The following is a 24,855-nucleotide window of genomic DNA, read 5'->3' on the forward strand; positions in this document are numbered from 1 at the left end:
ATGTGACGTTTGGAAGATGTTGGATTTTGGTTACATAACATCACTACTTAAAACCAACAAATTATCAACGTCTATTGATGTTAGAATGGCAAGTTGAACTGACGTTAAAATTCAGACGTTTATCAGACGTTGGGATTTGGTCACCATACCTTACAGCTTAATGTTGGTAATTTACGTCAATTTGACATCAGGATGTGACGTTTGGAATATGTTGGATTTTGGTTACATAACATCACTACTTAAAACCAACAAATTATCAACGTCTATTGATGTTAGAATGGCAGGTTGAACTGGCATTAAAATTCAGACGTTAATCAGACATTGGGATTTGGTCACCATACCTTACAGCTTAATGTTGGTAATTTATGTCAATTTGACATCAGGATGTGACGTTTGGAAGATGTTGGATTTTGGTTACATAACATCACTACTTAAAACCAACAAATTATCAACGTCTATTGATGTTAGAATGGCAGGTTGAACTGACGTTAAAATTCAGACGTTTATCAGACGTTGGGATTTGGTCACCATACCTTACAGCTTAATGTTGGTAATTTACGTCAATTTGACATCAGGATGTGATGTTTGGAAGATGTTGGATTTTGGTTGCATAACATCACTACTTAAAACCAACAAATTATCAACGTCTATTGATGTTAGAATGGCAGGTTGAACTGTCGTTAAAATTCAGACGTTAATCAGACGTTGGGATTTGGTCACCATACCTTACAGCTTAATGTTGGTAATTTACGTCAATTTGACATCAGGATGTGACGTTTGGAATATGTTGGATTTTGGTTACATAACATCACTACTTAAAACCAACAAATTATCAACGTCTATTGATGTTAGAATGGCAGGTTGAACTGACGGTAAAATTCAGACGTTTATCAGACGTTGGGATTTGGTCACCATACCTTACAGCTTAATGTTGGTAATTTACGTCAATTTGACATCAGGATGTGATGTTTGGAAGATGTTGGATTTTGGTTGCATAACATCACTACTTAAAACCAACAAATTATCAACGTCTATTGATGCTAGAATGGCAGGTTGAACTGGCGTTAAAATTCAGACGTTAATCAGACGTTGGGATTTGGTCACCATACCTTACAGCTTAATGTTGGTAATGTACGTCAATTTGACATCAGGATGTGACGTTTGGAAGATGTTGGATTTTGGTTACATAACATCACTACTTAAAACCAACAAATTATCAACGTCTATTGATGTTAGAATGGCAGGTTGAACTGACGTTAAAATTCAGATGTTAATCAGACGTTGGGATTTGGTCACTAACCTTACAACTAAATGTTGGTATTTTACGTCTATTTGACATCAGGATATGACGTTTATTAGACGTTGGATTGTGGTTACATAATATCATGACTTAAAACTAACAAAATATCAGTGTCATATGTCGTCAGTTTCTTACGTCAGTTTAACATCGGTATTAGACGTTACCCTGACGTAAAATTTTGGTCATCCGACGTCACGACCAACATTCAACCACATATCAACGTCTTTTGACGTTGGTGGCCAGCTGGGTATGTGCTACTTTGTTTTCGTCTATTACTTAATATCTCAATAAAATACACCTAAATTTGTGTTTGTAAAAGTTCAGGGGGTATGAATACTTTTGTAAGCCACTGTACCTGAGGATGTGATCTAATTCAGTGTTTCTTGTACAAGCACAATTATGTTTAAATGATCCAGTCTATTTAAATAAATACAAATGTGATTGTTTTTTTTTTACTTGACACATATGTACGTTACAAAATTAAACTTTGTTTAGAATAATTCGACTGTATTTGATGTTAACTAAAAGCTTTGAATTCATACAAGAGTAGAGAATAAAAGTAAAATTGCAAGCTGCAGTAGAGAAGATAGAGTGGAAATGTATAAATGATGATCTGGAAAGGTATATTTTCTGGTTTGAAGGGATCAACAGAGAAGAAATTGAATACATTAGGTAACGTTATTTATGAATATAGAATGGCAAGGTTTGGTAGGTTGCAGAAAAAGCAAAGGGGACAAGATAAAGAAAGTGTGGTGTGCCCTATGTGAAGCTCTAATGGATTGGCATAGGATATTTTACATCTTATCTTGTCTATTATTATAATTACTTATATTTGTGTGACAAAATATATATTTACAAATTTTCCCATGGGGAAAAGGACAATATATGTAAACGTACATTTTCATTATAAGGATACAAGCCGAGACTTTTATTTTGACAGGCAGTGCGGACGTGCTGTAATGTTGAGTAATGGAGGCTGAGTGAAGAAAACAAGAATTAAGGAACATATTGTACTTTCGTTTAATATGTTTTAAATTTATTTTTATATCCTTAAAAATCCTTAAAGTGAATAGCTGAGGTAATACTTTACTATATTTATTTTAGCCCTTTTCAGAATATGAACGAAAGAGACTTATCAAAACAAACACCCTTGGGTTTATGGGGTAGTGTCATTAAATTGAGTTTTCATAATCTCTTGCATCCTTAAATTATTTAAAAATGACACTGTACCTGTTATATTTAATGATTTTAATCCGATAGATGGTTTGAGCTTGCTAAAAAACTGCATTTAATTGTTAGTATAAATATCAATATCAATATGACAGGTCATCTGCATATATTCAAATTATTAACTTTGTGTGCAACCATGTTAATTGTTTTATTTGGAATTAAAAATACATATACCAATCAAAAATATGCACTGCCTGGTCAAAAACGGTGAGCACTATATTCTACATTTATTGTAAATGTTATCAGCTCCACTTAACATATAGATTATCTATGTAGTTCTACCCTGTAGAACTTCAAGTACACCCTGTACGTCAGCAGTCAGGACCACCACAGAGTAGATATAATTTGGGTTGTGGGTCATTCTCAGCACTCATATGGTGGTGGAGTTAATGTGAGATGAGATGGTATGAGTGGATCAGACAGCAGTTAAGAACTACCCTGACCAGTGCATCACATGCTAACTCACCACAACCATGAGAGGAACAGTGTGAGTTGGGGTTAACAAAGTATGTAGAGCAACAGATGGATCAGTGAGTCTGTTTAGAACTTTTTATTGCATCTGTAGGGTAAGTGACTTTATGTTGGCCAGGTAGTGTAATTTCAGTTGTATGTGTAATAATTTTGCAGGAAATATTTTAAAGTTCTCACTGGTCATTAACATCATCCAGACACCGCCATGTCATATTTCTTTATGAACAGATACAAATAGGATACATTTGACTTGTGTAAGGAGAGAGACAGTAAAGGTACATTATGCAATTAAAAGAACTTTTAAAATTACACTACTATTAAAATTACTCATTAACATCTTTTTATCTGTTCTTGAAAATGTGATTTGGGGTTTTGATTTAAGCAATGTGCAATAATAACTAGTTTTAAATTACTTCTTGTTATGGAATACACACTGAATATCTGGCAAAAGAAACACTGTAGCAGTAACTAGTTTATATAGCTGTTTGCCATTGTCCCAGTAGTTTTACATAATTTAAACATTCTCAATAAATTTTTAAAAGACATTGTGTGTCTGCAGGATCTACTAGAAGAGAGCTGTCGCCTTGGACATGGCAAATGTGAGTATTTATCTTTCTTACTGTTACTCATTTACTCATTAGGGCTGTAATAATTTTCCTATTTCAAGGTTTGAAACTATTTTTCAAGCTCCTTGTTCTAGATTTGCAGTATATTGACTGTAGCTGTATTTGTTTTCCTGTCAGATTGGTTTTGCCCAGGAGGAAAAAAGATCCAGTAGATCTTTATTTAAAGTATAAATACAGCCTAATACAATTTTCATGATCAGTTAAAGTATATTGTTTGGTGTGAAAATATTTTTCTTGGGTTTGTCTGTCATTATATAAATGAAACAGACACTGCAGCAGAGCCCAGCCTTCCCCAACAGTGCTCCCGGAAACAGCCCTTCCCACTACAGTGCATTTTTTTTTTAAGTTTAGCCAAAGATAGGGTTAGCTGAAGTAGCTGATATAGCTACTTTTTCCAACATATCTGCCCCCTAAAATAGACCAAAATGTAAAAATAGACCACCATCTATGCAGCTCATTATCAAGAGATTTTGTGTTTCATTCCCAGTGATGCCACAGCCATCTGTGTCCAGGAGGCAGAGGTATTAAAACTATAGGATGGCCCCTCCTCTCTTCCATCAGTCAGCTAGGAGTCAAGCAAATGCCAAATTGTGTTAGATATTATAGCATCTAATATATAGCAGAATAGAGGCATTTATTGTTCTTCTCTAAGCATGCAGAGCTCATGTAACAGTATTAGCAGTTAGTGTTCATCACCCCCTGCAAAACAGTGCAATGCCATGCAAAATCCCTATTAATTTTACTCTGATATTCTGCAGTGAGGGCATATATTACACCCACTGTTTTACAATACATACATATTTTGTGTCAGTGTTGAATGTGTGTGTGATTTGTTTGTATTCTGCAGGTGTTGTGTAGAAAAGCCAGGCATTTGCCAGCTTTTCGAGCTGTAGCTGAAAGGATTTTGTCTCTCAGAGCATTCTCCACGGCTGGATCCTCAGGATCAGATGAGCCTTATATAGCTTTTTCATCTCAAGCTACAGGTCAGATATTTCAATTGGATTTATTATGGGCTAAAAATCTATTACATTTTATAAAACACAGCTATAGAGATTGTGCTTGATCAGAAACTTCTCCTAGGCAACTTTATTAGAAACACCCACTTTATTGTTCAGCTTCTGATGTCCAGATATTATTAGTGTGGTGTACTATTTTCAGCATCCTAGTAAGGAACAACAGCCAAAAATATTAAGAAGATTAAACAAGATTGCATCTGTGGTTATATACTGGCCCTTTTTAAAATCTGCAGAATGGAAAAGCACTATCTACAGTCTCTTAAATGAGGGGCAATGTGTGGTGTCTGATGAAGTAACCAGGGTATTCCCAGATTTTGGATAGAGTAATAATAATGCTAGTGATGTTGTTTTGTGCATGTGTGTGTGTCAGGTCCTAGAACAGTGTGGCCTGATGAGGCAATGGGCCCATTTGGACCTCAGGACACACGGTTTCAGTTACCAGGCAATGTGGGATTTGACTGTCACCTCAGTGGTCTTGGCATACTCGAAGGTCTTGGCGATCAGACAAAGGTCCTGAGACACCGCTTTGTTCCAGACGTCCTCTCAGCTCCATCCAGCAGCGACAGACACGAGTTTATACTTGCTCAGTTTATTAATGAGTATCAGGTAATATTTCAGCAGTAATATTTCTGTTAGTGTCATTTCTGTAGTTTTGTTTTACATTTGTTTTGCATAAATTCTTATTTAAAATCCACTGCCATTTACAAGTTTCAAACGATTTTTTAAATAATTTCTAAGCATTTCTTTGAAGATTGTTGCAGATAGTTCTTGAGTTATAACTCTAATTTCAATGGTTCATTTCATTTGGATATTTCAGTTCCTTATGAATGTTCTAATGAACAATACTACCTTGAGAATAGTATTTGTTAATTAATAACTCATTCACCAAAAAACATGAAGCATTACATTGTTTAAAACTTTCTTTAAATACCTCACTATGTTTAATAATATTTAAATCTGGGCAGCATCAGTTATTAATAAATTAAATACAGTAATATTTGTTAATATAAAAGGTGAGAGGAAATATTCTATTATGTGAAGTTACACATGTAGTTATAAGTGCAGTCTTGTTTAGAGGACAATTTGTGCCATGTTTTTTGCATTTCTTTTGACACCAAAATGAACAGAAAACAGATGGAACTTAATAAATATGTTTAAACTTATTTGTTTCAGTCTTGTTCTGTTTGTTTGTTTTTTTTTTCAGAGTAAAGAAGTCTCTTTATGGATTCAGAGAGTGAGTAAAGCAGAGACCTACTTCCATCTCTCTGAAGTGGAGTGCTCTATGCATTCCTGCCCTGAGCTGCTTAAGCAAGGTGAAATTCTGCTTAAGAGAGTTATATTTAAAATTAAAACTATTTAATGATTGAAATGTCACCCTGTGGAGTGACAAAAAAACGAGATGAGACACAACACTATGATTGTTTGTGATAACATGCCATGTACATAGCTTTTGTTTAAAAAAAAAAACAATTTAGTATTATTTAATATAAATGATTAAAAATATAAGATATACCTTACATTTCTAGGTATATTCATTCTTTCTTTTTATTTTAGAATTAGAGTCATTTTTCCCAGAGCTCCCTGTTAGTGGCATCACTGTCATCACTGTAAAGCAGAAAAAAACAGCCAGTGAAACAGAGGAACTGGACAGAGGCCAGCTGCTAGATAAAGTGAGTGACCTGCCACCATGATGACTTTTTCAAATTTACAGTGCTAAAACACAATACGGCCAAGGTTTCGTTAATTTTTTGTAACACAGGAGATTTTTTTTGTGGTTTGAAAACCTATGAGGTTAATTTTTTATATATTAATTATAATAAAGAGCAGAACGTTTAAGCCTGTACTAGACATATGGAAAAATACCTTGGAAGCATGTGTTTTTTTTTTTAAATGATTAAATATATATTGTGTGTGTGTGTGTGTGTGTGGTCTTCCAGTTTGTTACTGGTGCTAAAGAGATCTGCTTCATGCTCTGGAGGGAAGGATACTGGGCTGACTTCATAGACCCTTTATCAGGAAACGCTGTGAGTATTGAGGCATTACTGAGGATTGAACTGTCGATCTCGAATAGACAGAGACAACGCCTAGACTGAAGTCAACATTTTGATTAATTGTGAGCCTGTATTTCATCCAAGTATTAAAATAGTTATTCCACTATTTGTATACAGGCACTAAGACACATGCTTAATGATACCCAGCATTTTAAGTGGCGATCTCCTGTCATTGCATTAACACTAAATAATTGATTGCCTTTATAATACATCTTTGCAGTTCATTCCGCTTCATTTGAGCTTTCTCTCATTCATGTTTCTATGCATGTTTTGTCCACTAGTTTTTTGGAGCTCAGTCTCTGGACTCAGTTCTGGAGCTGGAGCAGCGTCACCACTCTGGGTTCCACATCGAAGATCTAGCATCCTGCAAAGTCATCAAACACATCCTGAAGGACACGCACACCTTTGTAGGGACACTTATCACCAATGCTCCATATGATAGCCCGGTCATGGAGCGGCTCACTGGATGTTTGGTCGAGTTGGAGGAAACACACTCACAATAAATGCACTAATCAATCATGTGAATATGACCACCTCTTTGTTTCTGCACTAACTCTCCATTCTCTCAGCTCTACTCACAGGAGTATGATGAGCAGCAGATGGATTCTACTCTGTAATCATAGAACAACAAAGTCCTCCTGTATGTACAGTGGAGTTGAGAGAACGGACAGTGTGTGAAGAAAAAGAGGTGGTCATAATGTCGTGGCTGATATGTATATACACACACATTCATTAACACAACTGCTGGTTGATTGTTTATTACTTGATTTTTAGGGAATGTTTTGAATAAAACCCTGGATTAAACTATTTATTGACAAAACTGGTGTATGTGATATTTATTATGGGTTAAAAATTTTGAGTGATATTTATTATTTTTTTTTAGACTTTTTATAAAATTCTCAGGATTGCATGCTCAAAACTGAGCTAATGTCTTTACTATGCCCCATTGTCAGTAAATGGTTAAAAAAAAAAAAAGTGTCTCGGTCCAGTATGCTAGTCTTTCTGTCTCTCTGCTCATGGCAGGGCAAAAACATCTGGATTTTTTTTAGATAATGGCGAAAATTCCAAACATTGAAAAGCACAAATCAAGATGAGGATATTGCACAATTCCTGCTCCATAGGTGGGAAATGTCTCCAAATTCAGGAGCTGGCCAACTGCATTACTGAAAGTGCAACAAAATTAAACAACTCAAGCTACAAGTGAGTTTCTGTAGTAATTCAGTCATTTCCTGAGTTCTGAACGTAAACCAAAGAACAGCATTCCCCACAATCGTAAACATTTGTCTCTAAATGAGCTGCTTAAAATTTATTTGAGGTAAATATTTAAGCGGAAAGTGGATTTTTTTTTTTTTTTTTAGAATTAGGACATTTCTAAGTATTAAAATCCAACTGGATAGTGTTCTAATGTTCTAACATAACGTAATAAAATTCTGCCAAGTCTTAGATCCAGCGATGTGGTTCATTGTGCTGAATGAACTGATGTTTCATATTAGTTAATATTAGTAAAGAGGGCGAAAAAGTACACAAATATATGTAAAGATACCTTTATTTACATTTCATATTTTATTCAACCTAATTTATTAAAGACCTTAGAAACATGATAAATCAAAACCAGATAAAAACACGATGATAAAAGTCTTCAAACTTCATTTTGCTGTTGATTTCAATGATCTCACTATTGGTAAAACATCATCCAGGCTCTCAGCATCTGAAAAAAAATAATGCAACAGGACATTTCTTCTAAAATTAAGGCATTAATCAGGATTTTGCTCCTCTTTTCTGTAGTAATAGTCTATTTCCGGGAAGGCTTTAATACTTTAAGGATTTCATGGTAGCCAGAAGAACATTAGTAGGATCAGGTGCTCATGTATAATTGACAGTTTCAGATGCAAAATCTACATAAAATTTACAAAGCAGCTCCCTCACTCCAGAGTAGCTCCTCTGTTCCAGCCCAGTACTGGAGGTTTATACCCCTCTAGACAAGACTTGGAAATTGACCTTGGTGATCTTGCAATCATGTGCAGTTGTTCCAGAGCATTACATTTCATTCTGAGATCATCTATTGAGTGTCCACAATAGATGAAGTATAAAGTAGCTGAGTTCACTGAGTTACGAGGGGCGTTTATATATGAAAGAGCAGTGTACGTCATCAATTTTTCCACTCAGCTCATTTCAGGGCGGCAGGGGTCACAGGGCAAACAAAGAAGCCCTGGCATCTCTATCCCCAGCAAATTCCACTAGCCCCTACTGAGGGATCACCAGGTGTTCCCAGATCAGTGTGGAGATATACTCCCTCCAGTGAGCCCTGGGTCTACCTTGAGGCATGCTGTGCCTGGTATACCTCCAGTCTGAGCATCCTTGTCAAATAAAAGGTATCGGTAAAGGTGCACTGGTTCTACACCAAGCTCCTCCACAAAGCTACCTCACTTGATCACAAAGAATGAAGCCAGAAATCCACCTGAGAAATTATGGCTCCTTGTATCTGCAAGTTCTTACATTTAGTCATTACTCAAGCCTCATGACCCTGGTTAAGGACATCTCAATAAACTGCAATTTGTCCAAACAGGACTGGGTGACACATAATGATTGACTCCTACCTAAAATCTGCAGAAGCTGCAGAACAAAGGAGTGAAATGCAGGAAAAAATTCTTCATGTTCTTTCAGTTTCACAATAATGCTAAAGAAAAACAAAGAGAGGTATTATTAACAATGGTTAATATAAACAGACTATTAACCAAATTAAGTACTTAACAAGCAAAGTAATGTCCTTCATAAGCTTCAGAAAGAAAATATTTTATTTTAATTATTCATTCATTGTCTGTAAGAACATCCAGTTCAGGGGTGCGGTGGGTCTGGAGCCTACCCGGTATGATTGGGCACAAGGCAGGAATACACCCTGGAGGGGGCGCCAGTCCTTCACAGGGCAACACACACACTTACACTATACACTATACCACTCAGACATGGGAAGAACACACCAAATTCCTCACAGACAGTCACCCGGAGCGGGACTCGAACCCACAACCTCCAGGTCCCTGGAGCTGTGTGACTGCGACACTACCTGCTGCGCCACCGTGCAACCCTTTATTTTAATTAACATATTGGAAAAAACCCATCAAATATGCCATATTTCATGTTTGTATTTTAAGTAAATAAACATAACTATTCAACAAAATGTGAAAATTCAATGTCCTCTAGAGGATATTTTCACCTATGCAATTGTTGTAAGATAATACCTGCATAACATTAGGCTTCACTTAAAAAAAAACATGGCTTTGAAAGTGATACATGGCCTCTGAAAGAATGCTCTAGAGTGTTGTACCTGTCAATGTCACTGGTTGCCAGCAGTTCATTTAGGTCTTGGCCAAAAAAGGCTCCAGTAGATGACACTATTCTGGCCACTGTGTTGACCACTTCACTAGGAGGCGCTCTATCATCTAACAAACAACAAAAGTACAGATACTCAGATTACAACTCACAGCAGGAATCAGACATATAACTTACTATAAAGCAAAGCTTTAATTCAATGCCACCTTAAAACTGTCAGTGTATAAAACATTATGAAACACGGTTTAAGTGGATATTTACTGATGAAATTTCATTAGTAAAGGGTTGTATAACAGAGCCCTACGATGTTTGTGGGACAAAACACAATATAGAGATAAAAAAGTAGGCTTTAAATTTTAAGGTACTCTTCTATGGTCCTGCTCTGTAAGGTTAATATGGGCAGGGCGATATCCTGCAGTGCACAACAGGAAGTGTAGGGGTGTTTATGTCTTATATAACTTTGCTGCAGAACAATCGAGAAAATCTGGAATAGAATCTCTCCCAATGTTAGGATCAATTTCAATGTTAATGTTCATGTTCATGTTAGTGTCATATTAAGAAGGTGGTCTCATTGCTCTAACTTCTGATCAGTGATCTGAGATGTTCATTAGAGATTACGAGTGGAAGACTGTAGTGTTCTCAAATTCAAATACCTCAATCTTAATTGGACTCAAAACAGGCATGCTGCCAGAGATTTTAAAGCCCATGAAAATATATTACACTGGGGCACACCATCCCATCGCCCCAGGCCATACCAACCCTGAAAATGGTACCCTCGCTAATAATGTTTGACAACATTTTTTAAACAACAGCAAGTTGCTTTATAATTTTCTAGAGTTAGTTAATAAAACAATAACTTTTATTTTTAGGCATGGGCCAGTAGCTGCACGGTGTGCACAGGAGTCACAGCACAATATTCCGGAATATTCCACTTGTGGCTCTATTTACACATGCACACACTCTAACTTCACCCAGAGTAAAACTTCTGGTTTACCATACGTGTGAAAGGAGTTTAAGATAAATAGCCAACATAGATAACTACTAAAATTTGACATATATATTTCAGTGAATAAATGAATAATTGTGACAAATTGAGAGGAACTGAAGGAGGCAGAATTGATGGATTTCAACAGACAGACTGGTATTTGAAAACTGAAAAAACCTGGGCTGTTTTTGGTTGGCTGTGAGCATGTACTGTTTAAATATGTTTCAAAAATGTGGTTCTATAACTTAGTCCACTGTAAAAAACATACTGTGCCACATTTTGCACCACATTAAACACATATGAGAATTCACACATTTCAGCCCTTAATCCCAGATTAAATATGTTTGTTTTCCATGCACTGATTTTTTTTCCTTCTTCAGTGAAACAAACCCATATCTAGAATGTCTCGAAGGTTCCTCATGGCGTTGGTCATCTCACCAAGCCGAGTGTACACCTCATTCATTCGGGGATAAACTCCACTGAGGCTGGGAGCATCAAAAAGCTTCTGAAAGTGAGACACCATTGCCTCCAAAGTGTGTTTGGTGGGGCTTCGTAGGATCTGTAGAAAGGAAAAACGTAAACATTGTGAAAATTGAGTTAGGTAGTTTTTGAGTTAGGAACTTTGGCATCAACCATGAATAAGTCAGGATGTTTATCTGTGGTTTATAAATCTGGAAAAAATACCTTGTCATCTGGAGAAGTTTCATCCAGCAGCAGATCCACCATCAGCATCACATCTTCAACTTTCACAGGGTCTGATCCGGAGAACACACTCCTCTCTGGCTGCCACGGCAACAGTCTCTTGACAAGTTGGCCCAGCGAGTGATTGAGATCCTGATGACATCAAGAAAATAAAGTTATTATAGAAGGGTTTGTAAAAGGTACATAGAAAAAATGGAAATCTGCATGATACAAAATAATGAATTAATTATAATAGAATGTACAGTTTCACACAGCAGGTTTAGGCATGAACTCAGTTTATATTATCAGATGTGTTTAAATAATGAGGGGACAGTTTTAGTTTTTACTGAAGCTGACCGGCAGAGAACCGAGCTGCTGGCTCCAGAACTCCAGAGTGGGGACAATCAGCTCCAGCTGTTGACTTGGATCTCTGACACTCTGCACGTCAGCAGGTTGCCTAAGCAACCCCAAAGGTGCCCTTGGATTGGTCAGGAGTGCCATGATCTCATTAATAATCTGTTAAAAACAAGTCATTATAATACGACCTAAACCAAATGACCAAATATGTATGTCTAAGATGAGCTAAAAGTAGATTTACACTAACATACTTGAGTAGAATTTAAAGTATATGAAAATCCATCAGTACTTTACTTGAACCTAGGTACTTAAATATAACTAGTCATCACTCAGCATGACATACTCTTATCTTTCAACATAGACAAGAAGAGTATTTTGCATAGTTAAAAATAGCAGTATAAATTTTAAAGTTAAAACGGTTGCCCATGTTTTGAGAGAGAGAAAGAGAGAGAGAGAGAGAGAGAGAGAGGCACCTTCTCCAATTTAATGGCTGCATCTGCTTCTCTGCAGCGAGTTTTAACAGCAGACACAATGTTACTGACATCCTGCAGCTTTAGCTCGGAACAAATCTCCTAGAACACAACACAATATGAGTTACAATCCTTTAATTACAGCAAATGTTTTTTTTATTCCACAGAAAAATAAAAACTTTTATCATCAAATGGGAACTTTACAGGAAAATGTAACAATATGCTTCCATTCAGTGTAAAGATCAAACGATTTTCAAAAGATGTATAAAACAAAGTGTCAGAAAAGCTGGAAGAAATGGCTAATATATTGACAAATATTAACTCATGAAACTACTTGATAAACTGAAATTTGGTACTGAATGATAAAAAATTATTTGATTCTCCTGTGGTACAATTTAATAATATCCATAAATAATCTGGACTGCAAAATGATGGAGAAAATGCTCATTTATTTAAAAAATATTTTGTTTGATAAGGGGCTCCAAACATTGAACAGCCATTGCCAGATTTTGCCCTCACACACACATACCTTGAGATATTTCAGGTAGAGTGTGTTCTTCTGGTTCTCAGTACTGGAGATCCGAGCAGATTCGTCTGTTCTCTGTGGCCTGAAAAACAACAAAATCTGTTTAATAGAGGCACAATAACATTTATAACTCCTTATATCACTATATTTTATAACAGATGTTTTGTATCACCGAACAACAAAGTCAACATGCTTGGAGGAGAAGAGTAACTGCTATATTTGTTAGGGGCTTTTTTTTCCATTTCATGGTTCATTTGAAAGCTGATCATTATGAATTGATTCAACAAAAATCTTTTACGTTCTTTAAGGGCTTATTGGTGTTTTGAATGACCATTTATTGACAGCTTAAGGTTTTTTTTTGTTACTTCTGTCAGAATGTTTGTTTCCACTGGTGAAAGATTAACATTAGATAACATTTACTTACAAAGTGCTCAAATGTCAGAAAATTCCTCTTTAATTAATGTAAATGTGGGAGTTGTTATGTTGCTGTAATATAAAGTAACAACGTACATGCTGTTGTTCTGCTGGATAATCCGGTCCATTCGTCTCAACTGCTGTTTACAGGACTTAAGCTCCTTCATAGTAGGTCTAAAATAAACATAATCACAAGGTTACATTTTAATCCAATCAAACATAATGTCCCATTAGTGATCCATTCAGAGTCTTGGGGTTTGTCTTCTGTTACTGGTTAAAATCTGCCTGTAGGGAAACAGTAGAGCAAGGATCAACATATGGAATTATAACTGCTGTGTTTCCTGTCATAGCATAAACAACAACATAGGCTCCATGCTCCCTTTATAGTTGGATGTATTGTGATTCTTTCCAATCGCAATAGATAATTTATATAAGTGGATAGATCAGGGATGTCCAAAGGGGACGGACTGGATCATATAAAAATTCTTAAAAGCCAGTCTCTCTTTCCAAGTATATTTTTCATAAATTATTTATAACACTGTATTCAAAATATGAAAAACACAAATTGACTAAACAGTTTATATTTATTAACTGCTAAATTTAATTTTAGAGCATTAACTGCTGCAGGATATCAAAAGAGTGTAAAATCCAACATTTTTCTGCACATACTTCCCTCTTGAAATCGCCGGTTCTCATCGTCAGGTGAAAGAAAAACTGCAAAGTGCCAGCGGGTCACTAATGATGTATTTTTTAAATGAAGCTGTGGGCCAATTCAAATCTTACAGGGGGTCTGGGGGCAGATTTTGGACACCCCTGTAACTAACTAAAAGAATAAATCTATGAATGAATTAATTTAAACCTGGATTCCAAGTCCTGTTTGAGCCTCTGGATTTCATTCTTTAGATCTTCACGCTGAGCTTTAGTTTTCCTCAGCTGCTCTTGGTATGACTAAAACAAACAAAAAAAACAATACACTTGCACTTCAAATGTTCTAGAATTTATATCCTGAAACAACTTAAGGGGCATCAGACTAATCAATGAAACATGAATTGAATTTGAAGATTCTTGCAGCATTTATTCCCATTAACATATAACATTTCAGAAAGCTACATTTTTATAAACTAGAGCTATTTTCATATATGAACTCCAAACAATTTCTGGAGAATCAGGCCCATACATTTTTTCCTGAGTTGCCCTTTCAAACATACAGTTACTTTTGGAAATATCTGGAAAAATTCTGGGTTACCATGCATATCTGAAAGGGGCTCAAGCAACTACGGTAAGAAATGTATACCCTCATTCTTTCACCCTGGGGAGCTGGTGTCCACCACATTTCTTCGACTTCTCTACTCTGAGCACACCAATTTAATCCTGGATATTAGCTTTTCATAAGTGTTTTAAGGAGGAAAATCACCATACTATGCTAGACTCCCTTCAGGACTGTGCCTTAAGCACTGCTGGAGATGGAGACTCCTTCATTAAAATATATTTTTTAAATACAGATTTGTACATAGATATACAGACAGAGAGATTACAGAGAAATGAGAGCAACCTTTAGCAAAGCTTTGTAGTTAGATGAGGCTAAAGCTGATAAGTCCGAGTCTGAAGAATCTTTCTCACATGAACTATCCTTCCGAGTCCTGCAGGAGAAGGTAAAGAAGACTGAAGGGACAATTTGAGCACAAGGCTTTAGATGTGATTGCTACATTGTTAGCCACATAAAAATATGTGATAATTCTTATAGAAAATATCATTATTTCATCTCTTAACTTTGAATACAGACTGTTGGTTTATGGCTTTCCTCTGTGTATAGTCATTTCCTCATCTATGATTTTATCAATCTATTACAAGAAAACTGAGCTTTAAGAGGTACTCACTTCAGTTTGTCACGCAACTGCTGCATTTGGGATTCATAAATGTCAATGACATCCAGGATCCTGCAGGAAAAACTAGAAAATATAAGCTAAGATCCTACAACAGAAACATTGGTGTAAACATAACATATTTTACATCCTTCTTCCTTAATTTATCTCTCATAATGTAAATATATTTTATTTACCAGAATAACTACAAAAATGTTGTATTATGTAAACAATGTCAAAATAAACACTGTTCACTCCCAAAATTAATCTGTGATAAAAAGCCAGTCTTGAATATGAAATTATTGCTTTTGTGATGTCACTAAGGGTTGTCTCAGCTCTCTCTGCTTAAATGAGGCACAATACAGGACAGCCAACAAGATCATTCAGGTAGATATCCTAAAGGCACTTTAAAAAAACAGGATAAATATAGGAAGGAGTATGTTAATGTTAAATCAATTAGAACTGTTTTCATTCATAAAGCCCTATAATGTTATAAGTGAACACCAGCAGACAAATCAATGGTGTTACCAAAATAGCAGCATATTCCTCTAAATATATAGAACAAATACAGAGAACAAATCTAGATTTTAGATGTTCAGTAGGACCCTTGTGTATCAGAATGAGTGTGTAGACTCACAGCTGGTCACTGGGAGAGTGTGTGTGAACAGTGCGGTTTTGAATCTGCTGAAAAGCCTGATTCTGCCTGGCTACCCGTCTTTCCTCCTCTTTCACAGCATAGGATAGTTTCTTCTGTAGGTCAGACACCAGCTGCTTCTGCTCACTAAGTTGTTGCTGGAGAGCCTGACAGTGCTTCTGGAAACATGTAAATACACACACACCCACACACATATACATATATTTTTATATTAGAGATTCACTTCTTGATGGTTTCCCAAATTAGTAATTTACAACCTCACATTATTTTGGCCTCCTGCACCATCACACACAAATCAAATGAAATCAGGCTTATTGTCACAATACATATTTTGTCACAATACATAATTTAAGGTGAGTGAAAAACATGGGTGCATAGTCCCTCACAGTAGTGAAAAATAAGCCGTACTGAATAAGCAGTCCTGAAGCTAAGAGTGCTAGGAATAGATATTTGCAAAAATGTGAAATTCCACCAAAATTGGCCTAGCTATTGCCTGTGATGGAGATAGTGTGGACTATCCTACTCACCCAGACACACAGAAAGAGAGAGAGAGAGAGAGAGAGAGAGAGAGAGAGAGAGAGAGATTTGTTTTGACAAATTTGATTTGTTTTGAGAGTTGTGTTTTGACATAGTGCAGCACCATATGTTGCCCATTCAAAGCCCAAGAGGTGATTAAATATGTTACTTACCATACTAATACTAGATATTTACCTCTGATTCTCTCTTATCATTCTGCAGCTGTTGGATGTTGCTGTGTTGTTGAGCAGTTTTTTTGATGAAGGAGTCCTCCAGGCCTTGAACTTTGACCTTAACGCCAGACAATATTTTCTCCAGCTCCTCGGCTCTCTGAGACTGCCGCGCAGCCCGAACCTGCTGTTGCTCCACTTCCTGCCTGGAAAAGGGAGTCTGGACATTAGCATCTCTAAAGTTCTATCTTGCATATATAAGGAATTCCAGGTCTATGCAAAAAAAATGAATGGGATTTTTGAAAATGGCTGACATTACAACGTACTGTAAATTAAACTAATCCATACCAAGTATGTTTTGTACTATGTTTCTACAGTCTCCTATAAAACAAAAGTCCAAATAAGGACTGGGAATATTATTAAGTCTGCAGCAGTGCAAATAAACAGTAAGTGTGCATTAAAATATGTTGAAGTGCATAGTCATTTTCATTTGATTAGTTGACCCCAGTTTATTTATTCAATAATATTTACACAAAACAAATTTAAACAAAACACTCCAGCAACATTTAAAACATATATACTCTATTCGTAAAAAAATATTTAATGCTTAGCTAATAAAGTTATTCATACATTCATTCATTATCTGTAACCGCTTATCCAGTTCAGGGTCGCGGTGGATCCAGAGCCTACCTGGAATCATTGGGCGCAAGGCGGGAATACACCCTGGAGGGGGCTAATAATGTTATTAATATATATTATTAAATATGACTTTCATTTATATAAATTTTTGTGTTTATAACATTTATTTTTCAAAAACATATGCATACTTTATCTCAGGTTGTTACAATTGACAATACATTCCACAAATTATAATAATTGTAATTGTAATAAACTGTTATTATAATTAAATGGCCACTGTTAGGTTCAGTCAGTTCACTGTATTAACTGAGTCTGCATGAGTATAGATCATATTTTAATGGCCAGCATGAACTGAAGTTATACTGCAGTAAACAGAAGCTTGCAGTGGTGCATCAGAATCCCTCCATGAGGCAGGAAAAGAGCCTGAATGACAGCAGGTGGTCAGCAAGGTGATATGTGGGTCTCTACATAATTAAATAAGAGCATGAGAGTACTTTTTCTACAGGAGCATCCCATCCCCAGAGGAAGATCACCACTCTTCAATAATTCAGTTCAATAAAATAAACCCCTTGAATATTTATAATGAAATATGTTCAAACAATGGTGTGCAACAAGTATTTGTTTACTTGTTATCACAAATTAAAACAAAAGCATGCTATTTTGTATTAAAAATATATCATCCATAGCTCATGTAAATGGAAAGCATTGAAATTGCATGGATATTTTTTGTAAGCAGACAAGGATATATTTAAAAGTAAGAAAAAATGTTTTAGTGTTCCCAAATTTTTTTTAACATTTTTTGGACATTTGTTTAAATTAATCAATAAACAAGGAATTGTTTATTTTCTCTAGTGATTCTACTTCACTTTATGAAACCACCGTTACACTGACACCTAGTGACTTGGATGTGTCTTTAAAACAGCAGTCCCTAGTTGGGAAACCTGCTCCATGGAGCAAAAACTGGATCATTCGGGTACTGCAAAGCAATTTTATTTCTGAATTAAATGTGCTGAACTTTATAGAAAAAATGCCAATTATAAATAATCACTATCCTAAATACTGTGAGCCACATATTAATAATAAAAATTACTAAAAGCTCCTTTAAGGTGGACTTTTTCCTTAAATAAAGTACCCTCCTCTTACTTGAGCCGAGTATTGGATTGAATGAGCTCCTGAATGAGGGCCTGCCTCCTCTCAGAATCAGATGTCATGGTCTTTAGCATACTCCTCATTTCTGCTGCAGAGTTCCTCTCCAACAGAACCAAGTCTAAAAAAATACCAGGCAATAAACAACAACCACAAATATTAATACTGAGTAGAACTAATAGAGTAGAAAATTCAATAGAATAGTAAATTAGCCCGAAACAGTTCAGATTTCATGCCATAGTCTGATTATAATTCTTTAGGAAAGTATTCCGTTTGTGTAGTCAGTGTGTATGTACAAATACAAATAAAGTAGTAAAGTTAAAGCTAGGGGACAGCAAAATAATATTACCAGAAGCCACCTACACTGCAGTTTGACAAGCATCCAAAAAACACTTCAGTGTTCATATAAATACCTGCCAGGTTCTTGTTTTCTGTTGGATCTGCAAAGCGAACAGGTTTGAAGCCATGATGCTGTAGCAGACGATTAACATTGTCCCACTCCATCTGCTCCTGCTGTAAAGCAAAAATAAACACCAAATTAATTAAACAGTTTAGTTAATCACTGTTTCTCTGTATAAACAAATGGTCACATTTGTTTGAATTGTATGATACACAAATACGTGATATTACACACATATAACTACCTGAAACTGACTGTAGGTCCAAAGAAAAACATAAGTTTTGTCCCTAGATTGAAATCGAGTGGCCACTGCTGTACTGTCCATTTTTATCTGACCTAAATACTACTTATACCTTCTACAGAGAGAAGAAAAGAACAGCAGAATGTTTGGTCGTGTTATGTGGACTCAATTCATCATTTAATACCCCCATGAAGGGAGTAGGAGGGGTACAAATATCAAATTACCACACCCTTCTCACCTGACTGGTCAGAGAGGGGTTAAAACTCACCTTTTCCATCTTTATACTCCTCTACTCTGTGGAAGCTTTCTTATTTTTGGTGGCAGCCAAAATATCATTAATATCATAACATCAGCTGCAGTGTCAGGAGTATGCACAATTCTAAAAGCACAGTAGAACATATGTTAAGATTAGAAATGTGCAAATACACAGGAAAATGCCTAACATCAATGCTGTGGGACGATATATATTGCTAAAATAATCAACTTCAAAACAATATGCTCTAATGCTAAACCTAATGTAACATCATCAATACTTAAAGTGGTAATACTTCACAATAAGTGTACAATGATTAATGGCAGCGCTGAAGTTAAGCATTACTAAATATTAAAGTGAGTTGGTCGCTCTTCTTGTCTTTTTTGGGGAGTAGAAGATATCCTGGTAGGAATTTATATTCAGAGAAAAAAGCAGTAATATACCTTAATTTTAAAAAGTGTTACACTTTATAAAAAAGGAGAAAGAACTCAATGAAGCCAAAGATTTAGATTAAATTATAAATATTAATAAATTTAGAAAATGTTTTCAATTTATTGAAGTTCATATTAAGTTAATGATTGTAGAATTATTATTTAATTTAGGTGTAGGATTTAAACAACAGAAATATTTTAGCTGCAGGTAGGAAGAGAGTGGGGTGGGCTCTATGTGAAGCTCTAATGGATTGGCATACGATATTTATATCCTGTGCATGACTATATTTACAAACAAAAGTTTTGCCAAGGGTTAAATTTTAGCCCCACATCTGGATGCCCTCCAGGTCTGTGATGCGACAAGGATGTGTTAAACACAGAACCAAGGGCAACACAACCTCTCTAAATTAAGAAAATATTCTAGGGGTCCTTGTGGCCCCTACGTATAGTTGCATGGCTGCCCACATTTATCTAATATACGCAGCTCAACTGGGTCCCACTAATGGCAGTTATTAACCCATCAACAGCCCATGATCATGCTGAACCTAGCTAGAACATGTTCAACTTATGTGGATTCCATTACAGCATTCTGGCTGGGTAAATACATTATCAAAAAAATTAAATACAACAAATATCAACATTCTGAAAGACTATGGGATTCATTTTCTTAGATGGTAAATACAGTTAATGAGATGTTAACTAAGCTAGTACAGCTCATTAAATTGGAGACATTATTGATAACATTAATAACGAGTTCATTACAGTTTTTCCCAAATGTTTAAACACATTTCCAGAAACTCTACACACAAAATAGTTTATTACTTAGTCAAAAAGACACAAATCTCTGGCAAAATGAAACACAGCACTCAAAACCATGTTCTCTCTCCTCAGAACTGATTCCCTTCACTGAAACACTACACACAGCTGCTACATGCTTATCTCTTACAATGCATCAAATATACAGTGATATGACATTCATAACACTACCATCAAACGTGTATATGTATGATTTGCTTAATGAGGCCATGTTACATGTTCAAATGCATGTGTGTGGAAAATCGTTTTTTTTCCCTAATTTTGGTGAAGTACAGGGTTTTTTGTCCCAAAACTGCATTTACAACACCTCATGTGTCTGTAACACAAATGTGACTCATTTTACATAGCATGTAGCAAAACAAACACTAAAAGGAAGAAAAGGGTCACAAAATAAATGTATTCACTGCAAAATGCATAAAACAGGTTACTCTATATCCTGCCTTATAAATTATCAAAGTTTTCTCCCAATTGTATTTGTACATGAGTGAGATGAATTGGAAATTGAGAAGTTGAATTTTGAAGCCCAGTGTTTCCAGGTGACCAAAGTTTCCTAAATGATGCAGTGTGTGTTTAGAAATTTGTAAAACTGTGATTTAGTATGATATTTCATTGAAAACAAATGGAATTGTGCTTGGACTTTAGCAGTTTAGAGTCATGATGTTGATACATGAACTTCAAGTTTTTAGAATTGTGTACAGTTCTTATTTTGTGCATGCAATGAAAAAAAAACTGATTTACAATGGAGAGTTTACTGATTTAAAGTCGGGTCAGTGGTGCCGAGACCTGAACTGCCAGTTTCACAGTTCTGGGTGTTAAAATATAAGTATATCAAATATACGTACACTAATACCTCAGCTCCTTTATTAACGTTTTATATCTGAAATAATTATTTAATCTAAAAGACAACCCACTAATATCAAACAAACCGAGGCATCAACGGTACTGATTTTGATCTTAACTCTAATATAGCTACATCTCTCAACTTTACAGTCAGTACACACACATAAACAAACTAAACAGAGGTAATTTAATGAACGCTGGTTCTAATACACACTCTAATCCTACCTTTAGATCTTAAAATCCAAGTACTCCTCAGTTAGTCCATCCATCCATCCATTATCTGTAACCGCTTATCCAATTTTAGGGTCGCGGTGGGTCCAGAGCCTACCTGGAATCTCCTCAGTTAGTGATCATTCATATTTATGTTATTTACAACAACGGCGCCTTTGTTTCTTTGTTTTGCTTTTCAAAATAACTGCTGAAAGTGAAGTCAAAACCTACTTCCGCAAAACGGACCAATTGCAGACCAGCATGACGACAGTTCCCGCCCATATTCATAGGATCTATGTTCCAAATCTCACACACAAGTCTACAAACTGCAAAGTATTTGATAAATAGCGTAGGATTGTTTGATTCATATTCTTAATTTATAGACCATCGTCCGATCGGCACCAACAATAAACAATATTCCTGATTCTACATTCATGATACAAAGTACAGTGAATGTAGCTTATCAGCGTTTGCGACTGTTATTTGGCCAGACAGTCTATATACAAACGAGTGACAGGGAGAACATGGTTTTTTATGTGCTTAAATTCCATCAAGTTCTCACAATATAACAAGCCCTCCCAGAACAGAAGAAACGCCTGCTCCAGCGAAAAGGAATAAACTCCTGAATAAGGCCCTTCATTTCAGAGAAAATGCTGGATGTGTGTCCACAAACGTCTGGCAGGGTAGTACCAACAAGTACCACAAGATGGCAGAAAAGAGACAACAGAGGGAGCATATCAAACGGTATTTAAATCCTGAAGGGTCATTAATATTAATTCATAAAGATTAATATTACGAATTAAATTATGTATCTTTTATATATTAACGAAAGTCTGATCTAATACACATTCTCCCTGAATCTTACAGAAATTCTAACATTTCTTTTTGTACTAGTGGTCAGTTCTGGTTTGGTCAGGTCGTGGTTTGAGAAAGAAAGAGAGAGAGATCTGGACTGCAGATAGTCAATAAACGGTTGAAAATACTTAGTAATCACTGGTGTCCAGACATGATTCTCTTCTCAGCACAGCAGTGAAACTGAAATTGTGAGTGTGCTAGTGTGTGTGTGTGTGTGTGTGTGTGTGTGTGTTGGATGGGTGAGTGGTCATATTTTGTTTACAAACATCAGGGACCTTGCTAGGTTGAATGGTACATCAGTCAATAAATTCAGACAAGAACTATGGTCATGTAATTTGACATGAACACAATGTGGAGCTCTGTAATGCAACCACCATTACAGGAAGTGGTTGGACATAATTTAGCAAATAATTCAGGTGAATGACCACCTTTAAAACATTATATTTTGAAAAGATTTAGGAATATGGATAAATATCGGTCTACTGGCAAAGCCAGATACCACTGTTTAAAGTGCAGCCTCAAATGGCTTTGCATGAGAAACGTCACCTAACAAAGTCTGTTGCTGCATCAAGAAATACAATGTGAAACGCAGTGTTTCAAGGCATAAGCTATACATCAGTTGTATGTATAACAGTAATTCTTATTTCAAAAAGGAAGGAAACTTTTAAATTCTTATTAATTCTTAGAATAACAGACAGGTCTGAACGTCCCACAGCTATTTGTGTATTTTCTTCCTGTAAATAATAACGTCATGTTATTCGTTGAGTTTCGGCAGGTGCAATAATGTGTTTTTCAGAAGTCCAATTAACCAAAGCTTTCAAATGTGTAGGAGCTAAATGCCACGGAAAGCCTGTAAGTGAAGCTGTCCAATCACAAAATGCCATTGAATATGAGGCATGCCAAGGCTGACATTTTGCAGCAGATACTGCTATTTAGTGAACCGAAATTGAACACTAAATAGCATTATTGTGATCACAGAACATAAAACCCTCTGCCAATCGCTGACAAAGCAGCAAGTAGAAAACAATAATAAGCAGCAGAAATTTGAATAATTTCATCCAAAATCTACATAATGCCAAAATATTTTTGATCAGCTTGGGAATGTCTGGTGTCTGAATTCCTGATTTAATTTAATATCAGTGCTATTTTCTTAATGTACTTAATATAACCTGTAGCTCAAAGTTCAAAATTATGCTAACTGTATTACTAATTAATTCAACACTGGTCTGCAGCTGTGTTACTATTTGGTTTATTTACTCATTTACAGATGCTGGGGCTTCATAAACACATTAGACCGGTTTCGAGCACCCAAACTATCTAGCAAATTTTGAAACATTTTCTGAATTTTATTAATTAAAAAAAGTGTTTTCATTAACTTTGTTAATTAAGTGAGAAAACAAATATTGAATTTTACAGTTTAAAACCTAGGTATTTTGTCAAACTTAACAAATAACAACAGGAATTAGCCATAATAAAACAAGAAATGTATTCTGGTCATTAGGCAAATTGGATCTAAATTGTCTAAATATTTTCTAGTTGTTGTTGACTTGGTCTTTAAAATAAAGGTAATTTAGATAAGCCCCACATTCCCGTTTGAAACAGAGAGTGCTGATGATATTTGTGGAGCTGCCACTCTCTCTCCCCCCGCCCCCTTCTCACCCTCCATATCAGCGTCTCACACCTGTGCGACACACAAGAGTGGCCAATAATCTCTGGTCTGATATTTTTACCTGTCCTTTCTGCTTCAGTTAAACGCAAACAAGCCTTATCGTCCATCACAACCCCAATCCCCACCACCCCCCTCTCTCCTCATCTCCTCTGACTCCACCACTCTCAGGAGAGCAGGAGGAAAATATATTCTTAAAAAAGCCCAAAGTTCATATCTTTTTTCCAACCCTCTGAAGAGAAGCAGGAAGGTTTTTTTTGTGGTTTTGGGGAAAGCAGTAAAGATTTGTGATGAAATATAATGTGCAATTATTAAAAATGTGCTGAGAAGTCGATTTGACTCAAGGTGAGGTAGGATTAAGGCCTTTATCTGCAAATTGCCTTTCAAGGAAAAGGAAATACATTCTCCTCACCTTTGAGTTTAATTCCTGCAACTAGGTGTCTTTCTTTAAAACCACTTACGTTGAGTGAAAGTACAAGGTGTTAAGTGTTAAATCTCCAACATTTGATTGCAGGATGTCAAATCATGGTGCATTAGCTCTCCTACTGTTTGGGTCAAATCAAAAAACCCACTACAGTGTAAAATATTTATGTATAAACATTATGCAATTCATTTTAACTAAAAGGCTTTAGAACAGCTACATAAATTGTCAAATCAAATGTTATAGGAATGTTTTTGCAAAGCAGCATTACAGAAGTAGT

At 35.8% G+C, this 24,855-nt stretch overlaps 2 protein-coding genes across 4 annotated transcripts; one reads left to right on the forward strand and one right to left on the reverse strand.

Annotated features, from left to right (window-relative positions):
* Positions 1–2,244: 2,244 nt before the first annotated feature.
* LOC136677137 (cobalamin trafficking protein CblD-like) lies at positions 2,245–7,504 on the forward strand. The gene is made up of 8 exons (XM_066654563.1): positions 2,245–2,378; positions 3,561–3,600; positions 4,475–4,610; positions 5,014–5,249; positions 5,848–5,956; positions 6,198–6,313; positions 6,581–6,667; positions 6,976–7,504. Exons 2-8 carry the CDS (start codon positions 3,592–3,594, stop codon positions 7,195–7,197), a joined length of 915 nt encoding a protein of 304 aa, XP_066510660.1. The 5' UTR covers positions 2,245–2,378; positions 3,561–3,591; the 3' UTR covers positions 7,198–7,504.
* A 799-nt stretch (positions 7,505–8,303) lies between these two features.
* Positions 8,304–21,854, reverse strand: LOC136677190 (centrosomal protein of 70 kDa-like). 3 transcript variants are annotated; one of them, XM_066654645.1, is made up of 18 exons: positions 21,649–21,854; positions 19,352–19,462; positions 18,856–18,955; positions 18,440–18,563; positions 16,683–16,863; positions 15,954–16,129; positions 15,332–15,391; positions 15,007–15,094; positions 14,314–14,402; positions 13,551–13,628; positions 13,044–13,122; positions 12,518–12,616; positions 12,045–12,203; positions 11,691–11,840; positions 11,397–11,565; positions 10,017–10,131; positions 9,292–9,371; positions 8,304–8,402 (listed from the first exon to the last, which is right to left on the reverse strand). In XM_066654645.1, exons 2-18 carry the CDS (start codon positions 19,358–19,360, stop codon positions 8,341–8,343), a joined length of 1,818 nt encoding a protein of 605 aa, XP_066510742.1. In that variant the 5' UTR covers positions 19,361–19,462; positions 21,649–21,854; the 3' UTR covers positions 8,304–8,340. The 3 variants fall into 3 exon arrangements, with proteins under 3 accessions (XP_066510742.1, XP_066510743.1, XP_066510741.1); XM_066654646.1 differs by lacking the exon at positions 19,352–19,462; XM_066654644.1 differs by lacking the exons at positions 19,352–19,462; positions 21,649–21,854 and adding an exon at positions 19,087–19,200.
* Positions 21,855–24,855: the final 3,001 nt, after the last annotated feature.

The sequence above is a fragment of the Hoplias malabaricus genome, chromosome X2, assembly GCF_029633855.1.
Source record: "Hoplias malabaricus isolate fHopMal1 chromosome X2, fHopMal1.hap1, whole genome shotgun sequence".
Classification (NCBI taxonomy): domain Eukaryota; kingdom Metazoa; phylum Chordata; class Actinopteri; order Characiformes; family Erythrinidae; genus Hoplias; species Hoplias malabaricus.